Here is an 8,799-nt window from a genome sequence, read left to right as displayed (position 1 = left end):
TTATCATTACGCGGAAAGTTTGCTAGGTCATTGGAGCAAATGGCGGTGTTACCTTGAACAAAATGTTGGTTGAATGCGTTCGCGAGGGTTTCTCCTGTTAACTCAGCGTCATGTCTTTTTATCTTACACACTTTTTCAGTTCCTATTTTGTAATTTAGCATCGAGTTCAGTCTACGCCATACTGCATCCATTTGTCCTGCTGCAGGCATAAATACATTGTCTAAATATTCACGTCTGGCTTTTTTTATATCTTTATCTAGATGATTACGGAAAGCTTTAAATTCTAGTAGTATTCTTTTGTCTTTGCTTTTGACAAATTGGTGGTACAAGTTATTCTTTTTTCTAATCCTCGCGGAAAGTTCTGCGTTAACCCATGGTTTTCGGAATTTTCTACCGTTCTTCCTTGCTACTAAAGGAAAACTCTCCTCATAGATTGGTTTCAGTATTTTCATGAATGTGTCATAAGCAACGTTCGCATCTTCGCTACCAAAAACTTGATCCCACGAAGTGCGTGAAACTTTGCTATAAAACTTGGAAAGGTTGCAGTGTGTCATATGTTGAACGAAATATGCATGTCGTGCTTTATTTTTGCTGAACTGACTTTTGGCGCACAAAAATATAGGCAAGTGATCACTGAGATCTGACGTAAGTACACCCGCTTTGATTCTACATGCGTCAATATTAGTAAGGAACACATAAATTAATGAGGATGAACTTTCTGTCACTCTCGTCGGCATATCAATAGCGTTCCTAATACCATGCGTGTTCAACAAAACAGAAAAGTTAGTTTGCAAAGAAGCATTCGTTATATTTATGTTAATATCACCACCAAATATAATACTATAACGATTAATATCAACAAAGGAGAACAGCGTTTCTAAGTAGTCAAAGAAAGGCGCCATCTTTCCATGTGGAGGACGGTAACAAACTACCAACAAATTGTTGTGAACAAGAACAGATACAATTTCATAATCATCTGTAACGATGGAAAAATTTTCAAGCCGTTCATATTCGTACATTTTGTTTATCAAAATGCAAATTCCGCCACCCCTTCCAGAGGAGGGATTGAAGTAAAAAGATTTATACCCAGCAAGTTTATAAACGTCGGTGCTGTCCGTTGACCATGTCTCAGTTAGCAATACACAATCTAGTGACTCATTTAGCTCATCAAGAAGTAAATCCAGACCTAATTTTTTATATTTGATTGATCTTATGTTCAGATGAAAGCATTTAAATGACTGCAAAAACGGTTTCCCTATGTGTTTCTGGAAGTCGTGCGGCAAAACGTAGGACGCCATATTCATGGGTCATCCGCCTTTAGGCAAGCTTCTCCAGGTCGCCAACGTTCGCTACCAATACGGCATTCAGTCCATCAGCCTTTCGTACCAGAACTCGGCCATTGCTATGCCACACGTATTTGTATTTCTTAACTTTTGCCCAGTTCTTAGCCTCGAACAACAGTGCACGGGTTCTTTTCGTTAGGTTTTCTAGCACGAAGATATTTCCGTCTGCTTCTTGCAGTTTCTTTCTGTTTTGCCACCACGCGTCCCTGTCAGCTTGCCTTGCGAAACGACAAATTATGCCTGGGATCTTATCTTTTTTTGCTGGCAGACGGTGAACTGCCACTACATCATTCTCTGAGAGTGCAGGAAGTTTAATTTGGGCAGTCAGTGCATTTATCTTATCCAACAGGTTTTGTTTATCAGTTTCTTGGATGCCATGAAATTCTAGGTTGAGGCGGCGGCTCCTCCATTCAAGGTCATCAATGTCATCTTTCAGTTGAGTGACATCATCATTCTGTGTTTCGACCTTTTCCACCCTCTTCCTTAGTTCTTTCACCTCGCGCTCGTTCCGCTCTGTGCGTGAAAGCAAATCATCGTACTGGTCGCTTAACAGCTGCAATGAGTCTTCGATACCGTCAATCGTTTCTTTAAGAGGCAGCAGTTGGTCAAGCTTATCACTAATTGCCATCATCCAGATCCTCAGATCCGCGCTATCATCACTGGCGAGTTTTGCATCCTGCGTAGCCGGCGTGCGTGCTTTTGAGCGCCTACAAAAGATGCAGCGCCAGGCTTTACGGTATTCATCTCCCTTTGTTTTGAGCGTAGCATCGGTAATTCCGGCGCATTTCCCAGTGTGGTATCTGTGACCACACTCACTGCAGTCAATAGTGCCATCTGACGAGGTGCAATCTGCAGAACACACAGAGCACTGCAAATGTGGGGGCATTGTCACAAAACGTCACACCTTGGCAGCAGCAGCAGCGATTGAAATGATACTTAAAACATTGATATGTGGACCTGACTTCCACTAACCTGCAAGATCACAATGAAGATGTGGCTTGAGATGCTGCTCGCTCGTCGGTGCCGCTGCTGCCAATGCGATCGGCCAGTCCAGTCTCGCTGTATTTGTAGCCTTCCGTCGATGTCAGCGCTGGGTGTTGGTCTTAGCGGCGTAGGAAGGCAGCTTCCAGGGTGATAGGCGTCGTTCTTGATCACCAGCGATGCGCATGTGCCCGAACAGTCAAGGCAGCTCTGTATCTGCAAGATCACAATGAAGATGTGGCTTGAGATGCTGCTCGCTCGTCGGTGCCGCTGCTGCCAATGCGATCGGGCAGTCCAGTCTCGCTGTATTTGTAGCCTTCCGTCGATGTCAGCGCTGGGTGTTGGTCTTAGCGGCGTAGGAAGGCAGCTTCCAGGGTGATAGGCGTCGTTCTTGATCACCAGCGATGCGCATGTGCCCGAACAGTGCCCGATCGAAACCTCTTTAACCACTGACGGCTCGTCGTTAGAATATTATCAACAGCGGCAGCTTACTGCTTACTATAAAAGCCCAGTGCACCACTCACCACGCCACAAAGTTGTATTCGGCTGATATTGCAATCTGCCATTCGGAGAAGGAGAGCTAACGACCCTTACAGATCCTGCTTGACTTGGTCTTCGGTAGTTCTTGACCACGACAGCATCGCGTCGGCCGACTAAGCAGCATGCGATGCGCCGCTTCGCTGCGCATTCTCGCCGTGAGGCAATGTACCCGCCGCGCTTCTTTCCTGTTTCGGCGGCACTTGCTCGTCGAAATACTATTGGGTGTGAAAGCGTTGAGTGAGTCGTGCTATAGGTGGCGAATTCACTTGACGAGGCGCAGTTGCCAGAATTCTCGAGAGGGCGTCTTTCGCTTTTTCGCAATTTTCTGGCTAATCCGTGCTCTGTTCTGTCTAAAAATGACATATTTGAAGTCACGGGACGCCAATCTTTTCATTTAGTTGTTCTCAGTATCCCCCCTGAGTGTTTTTTGAACATAATGACTCATGGCGCAATTCTAAATCTCTGAATGTGACACAAGATTCGTTTTCCACAAAACGCCGAGCTCAACACTTCGGTTTACGCGACGTGTGCAAGACGAGACATCAGAAAACTCAGGTCTTTGAGGAGAAGAAACGAAAAGGCGCCTGAGGCGTGTTTTGGTTAAGCATGACGACTGCCGTATACAGCTTTAGGCAGGTGGACACCCCTACACAGACCTGCCGCAGAAAAAAAAATCCAGCATGAGGAAGAGAGACCACTCGAAGAGAACTCAGCATTAGTACGGAAAGGTGCAAGTACAAAAGCAGCGACCGCTTCGTGAGAGCGATCAGCGACCAGTGAAGGCATTGAGCACCAAAATTGATGATTGGGCCGTTTATTTTTTGTCACCCACACCTGCTACATTTAAAGTTAGCAGATGATTTCGCGTCTACCCTAATTAATTCTTATTGGTACCCTCGCAAAGGGTGGCTTTTGGAAAGTGAGGCAGTCATCGCTTTTTATTTACTCGATTCTACTTGTGTTACTTTGCGTGACATCATATTTACGATAGATGTGAAGACCAGACTCGGAGCCTGCGAAGACATCTATCATTTAAAAGTAAGTTCAATGACGTCTATGGGTGCTTTTAATTTTTTTTCGATACTGCAAAGTGGCGAGTAGAAAACGAAGCATCTTTTTTGTTTTTTTATTACTGCTTACTGACAATGTATCCGTCCCTAGGAGGGTCGGCCCTTGGACCGTAGTGTTATGATATCGTTGAAGAAGGGCAGCATCTGCGCGGAATTATCTTGTTTACGTTTGAACCTCGACGTCGGCTTCAGGGTTCGTGTTGTATAAAGTGTATGCACGCCCTGCAGCATCCTTCCACCTCAGGTGAAGTGATGTAGCACTTCACCAGAGACGAGAGCGGGCCGGTGCAGCCTGGAATTGCTCGCTGCTTCCAACTACAGTGAGTGGGTCGTGGCGGCAGGGACAAGGGACATCCCGCTAGCCACGCGCGCTGGCACTCATTTCGGAGAGCCGGCTTGAGCATGTAGCCGATCGCCAAAGGCATGCCGGGACCGCCGGAACGACGCCACCACGCTGCTGAGTCCGCTTTCCGCTCGTGCGTCCAGCGCTGCTTGTCCCCGCAATTTGTCACGTTCCGCGCGCTACGACGAGCCCTGGTCGGCCTAGTAAACAGATACGGCCTGCGTGCTATCCTGGAAGTGACCCTGGTGGCGCTGTTTCCTCCGACGAGTCGCATCCGAAGCCTCAGAGGAGGTAATCAAAGCTTCGTCCCCCTGTGCTTTATTGTATGTACGTCAATTACCCGGATGACAGCGGCACGGTGCGTCGAGGTCGCTACGCGCGAAGCTCATGCTTTTGTTATTCTCAAAGTTAACGGTCAAACGTGTTTGTCCGTGCGTGCGAATGTGCGTGCGTGTATGTGTGCGTTATATCTTTTACAGCTTTTCTCTCGTTGCTTATTGTTTTTTTTTCGAGGTTCGCGGCCTGTGTGCGTTTGCAGCTTAGGTTGGTGTTGAGGTATAGCTTTTTATTTCTTTTCTATTCCGTTCCATCAATCTCGTCCGCGTGCCCACTCGCTGATCCCAGAAATAGCGGGGCTGTGGCGTTGCTTGAGCTAATGACCAAGGGTAAAAATACAAAGGTGGAATAGAGTTGAAAGAAAACCGTCTCCTCATACTGCCTGTTAGCCCTCTCGTCCACTGCCGCGCCTTTATGTGCTACGGACTGCTCGCAAGCATGGGCGTCTGTTCTTGCTTTGTTTCATTCATCGTTTGTTCCTAGCTGTTTCGGATTTTTCACGCAGCTGTCAACGTGTTCGGGCTAAGTAACCAAGGTCCACCATGTTTATTCGGGGGCTATAATGAAAAAAAAAGCTCGTGCACATCGCCCATCAGAGACGACAATGTCGTTGAATACTTGGCGAGTCGGCCTGCGACCCTGTTTTTCACCGTTAGCGATTAGCTTTGCACCTTCTCGCTACCCCGCATTAAGAAGTCGTTGAGTTGTGCAGCCGGAGTCAAGCTGAACGAAATATGTCATCCTGTCGTCTTCGAGACTGAACTTTTTCTAAAAAAAAGTCTGCCACCTCGATTCTTACACTGCGATGAGGCATTGCTCTGTCGCCTGCGGCTGGGTGTCTCCTTTAAAGGCATGGTCATTCGTAGTTTATTGCTCTGGCTGATACTCCAGTATACGGCAGCGGCGGATAAAAGGAAAGCATTGATCACCTTTCTTTCACTGGACCTTGCTTTAATGTTCGTCGCCTGGCATAGCTGGCCGCCTTAAGGCGTCTGGATACCCAACCGTTTTCTGTGGCAAAGGTTACTTGACCTCTGGCGATCGATGGTGTTTAAAGCTACGCGACGCTACTGTAGTTAAGAGGTCTCTGAGACCGCTTAGAACTGGTGCAATAACCTTTTAGGCGCGTGCTGTATCCTTTCTCTGGTCTGTTCTTCCTTTTCTTCCTTCCTTTCGCGCCTTTTTTCCTCAACCTTATGTAGAGAAGCAAGCCACTAAGAACCCGTTTAAGCTCTCAGCCTTTATTTTAACCGCGCTCTCTATTCCTCTGAAGAAGCAGCATTAAAGCGGCTGAGATGACCGCGATACTGCCTCAAATTTTCCGGACACGCTGAGAAGCCAGGCCTCTCTATCATGATTCTGGTTTTATAATCGCCTCCCAGCTCCTGTCCGTACGTCGAAGGCCCGTTTGCGAATGACGGCGAAGAACGCCAGGAAGTGGTAAAGAGAGAGAGAGAGAGAGAAAGAGAGAAAGACGGAAAGGCATGGAGGTTAACTAGGCAGAGGAAGAGGTAAAGCTGTACAGAAAACCCAGGTGGCCGGCTGGATTCTACAAATACAATGTTGGTGTACACTTCCGCATTATATTTTATTTTTTCTTGGCAATTTTAACAGCAGGCGGCAGCAAACGGCATAAATTCTAGCTTGCACATTAATATCTGCTTTTCTCATCCAGTCTCTCAGGTAACGCACCTCGTCGCTATGCTTTGCGAACTGTTGCCGTTTATAATAAGTTCTATAGTAGGATGAAAGCCGAGAAGCAGCGGCGAATGATCCTGAAAGGAGGCCCTCGAGAGAATGGCGTCGAGTGGTTCACATGACGACGCGGCTGAAATGCAGCTGAGGCTGGGTAGGAAAGGGAAGAATAGGGTCTTTCGTCGCCGGCCCATAGGGAGTGGTTTGTTCGTTGTTCGAGCTAGGGGTGCGTAAGGGTGAAGGGGGAAGCTGGAGAGAGGGTGCACGGTCGCTGTCATTAAGGGGCTCAGTAGCAGGTGCCCCTCGGCGCGGGGACGACGTCCCTTTCCTGCCTAGACTGCTGCATTTCCATAAAATTTGCGGCGGTTTAACAACTGCTGAGCCTGGTTAGAGAGCGAAAGCTGTGGTGTATCGGAGAACTAGACGCGTCTGTAACGTTGAGTGCGTTCCGCACGAGGACAGGCAGCGCGCTCGTCCTGCCACCCTGATAGGTGGAACTTAATGGTTCATCGCGAGAGGTTGGCCACCCAATTAACGCTGCGGCTTGTTCTACCACCATCTACGGAGAAATCGCAAGGTCAGAGGCTAAGTTCAAAGCGGTGGTTTTTTTTTAGCCGTGGCCTAGTGGGTTGGGCGCCCGTCTCGGCTGCGGGAGGTGGTTGGTTCGAAACCCATTGCCGGACACCCACCGGTAAAAATGGGTACAAGCGTCCCCCGGCCTGGCGCTCGGCTTTCATTAGGGGCGTTCGCTTGGGAGAAGCTCCGTAAACCCCGCTGCGCCCCTCGCGGGCGAAGCCCCAGTGTCGGACAACCTCGGTGCCTGCTAAAGGTGGTGTCACGGCCAACGTGGCCAACGTCAGACAGCCGAAAAGCCGGACTAGCCCATGACCGTAGTGATACTCTGAATCGCTTCTGACGAAGGTACCATAGTGTTTGAACCTGACGCTGGTTAGAGCGTACGAGTCTTGAGTCTAACTCTTCACTGGGGATTGAAACACGAACCACCTTTGCAGGTTGAGTTGTTCGAAACTGGGTTTGCCCCCGAAGGGGCGCAGCGGGGTTTGCGGAGCCTCCTCCAAGCACAAACCCCTGAAGAAGCCGGGCGCGGGGCCGGGGGTGGCTTGTACCCATTTTTACCGGTGGGTGTCCGGCGGTGGGTTTCGAACCAACCACCTCCCGCAGCCGAGGTGTACGTCCAGACCACTAGGCCACGACTGCGGTCAAAAATCAAAGATCAAAGGTCAAGTGTCAAGTGGTGCGACACCATGGTGGACCACATATGGTAAGGCCTATGGCCACACTTTATCTCTGGCTCACTTGAATGTCAATCAGCAACGCACGGTGAAATCGGCATTACCTAGCTTTCGCTTCACAAAATTTGCTCGCCAGTATAGCGTGAAATCGGAGGTGACTCGCAAGCGCATCTATGAAATAGGATGAATAGCGACGTCATGACAATCGGTCAACGCTATTCGCGTGAGGGCCTCCTTTTAAGGGTAATTTCCGCTGCCTTCTTGACTTGTGAAGATACAATGCTGCTTTCTTGTTTTACTGTTGTCCTCATACCTGCATCAGTGAACAGCCACTTCGTTTGCTCGATGATAGGTCGCACCAGATGCACGCAAGTCCTGAGCCCAAGATCTATGCCTATGAGCTCGCTCTCCACCGATCAGAAATCACAAACACCACCGTGTTACCGCGAGCGCACAGACGCTGTTTCTGCAGTGCAGTACGCAAATACCAATGGGCCTAGTATGCAAACCCGAACCTTGCACTTCCTAAGACTTTATATATATGTTATGCATACACTTTTTCCTACCCATGTTATAGCCCTTATCTCTTGCCAGTTACACGAAAAAAATTCATTGATTTGCAGACAGTTGATGATACAAACGGAAAGGCAGCTGCGCACATCAAGCTACTAAATCCTTTATTAGAAGAATCACCTAGTACACGCTGGAGTCAGCACTGTTAAAGTTTTACAGTATTTTCAAGAGTTTGCCTAACAGCTAATAATATAACCAGCTGTTTGATTAAGTAACTAAATAAAAAGCTCTTCTCCCTTTGTTAAAAGGGCCGCCGCGGTGGCTGAGTGGTTATGGCGCTCGGCTGCTGGCCCGAAAGACGCGGGTTCGATCCCGGCCGCGGCGGTCGAATTTCGATAGAGGCGAAATTCTAGAGGCCCGTGTACTGTGCGATGTCAGTGCACGTTAAAGAACCCCAAGTGGTCAAAATTCCCGGAACCTTTCACTACGGCGTCTCTCATAGCCTGAGTCGCTTTGGGACGTTAACACCCCATAAACCATTCCTTTTTTAAAGGCAGGCTGTTTTGTCAAGCCTTCAAGACAGGCACATATTTTTGAAGATTGTTTTTTTGTAACCCGTAATCAATGAATACGTGATAGAAAGGACCAGAACCTAACCATTGTTAAGTGTAATTAATGCAGCCAATTAACTCTTAGAAGCAAAAATTCCGTGGACGGTCCTAGCA

General features: G+C 48.2%; 1 protein-coding gene across 1 annotated transcript; it reads right to left on the bottom strand.

Annotated features, from left to right (window-relative positions):
* Positions 1-1,125: 1,125 nt before the first annotated feature.
* Positions 1,126-2,046, bottom strand: LOC144098932 (uncharacterized). The gene has a single exon (XM_077631906.1). The coding sequence runs from the start codon at positions 1,972-1,974 to the stop codon at positions 1,318-1,320; it is 657 nt and encodes a 218-aa protein (XP_077488032.1). The 5' UTR covers positions 1,975-2,046; the 3' UTR covers positions 1,126-1,317.
* Positions 2,047-8,799: the final 6,753 nt, after the last annotated feature.

The sequence above is a fragment of the Amblyomma americanum genome, chromosome 1 (genome assembly GCF_052857255.1).
Source record: "Amblyomma americanum isolate KBUSLIRL-KWMA chromosome 1, ASM5285725v1, whole genome shotgun sequence".
Classification (NCBI taxonomy): Eukaryota; Metazoa; Arthropoda; class Arachnida; order Ixodida; family Ixodidae; genus Amblyomma; species Amblyomma americanum.
This window is presented reverse-complemented; position numbering and strand designations above follow the sequence as displayed.

What these genes read in the sequence shown, in the direction of transcription:
- LOC144098932 (XM_077631906.1), bottom strand. Translation starts at nt 1,974, where the DNA reads ATGATGGCAATTAGTGATAAGCTTGACCAACTGCTGCCTCTTAAAGAA.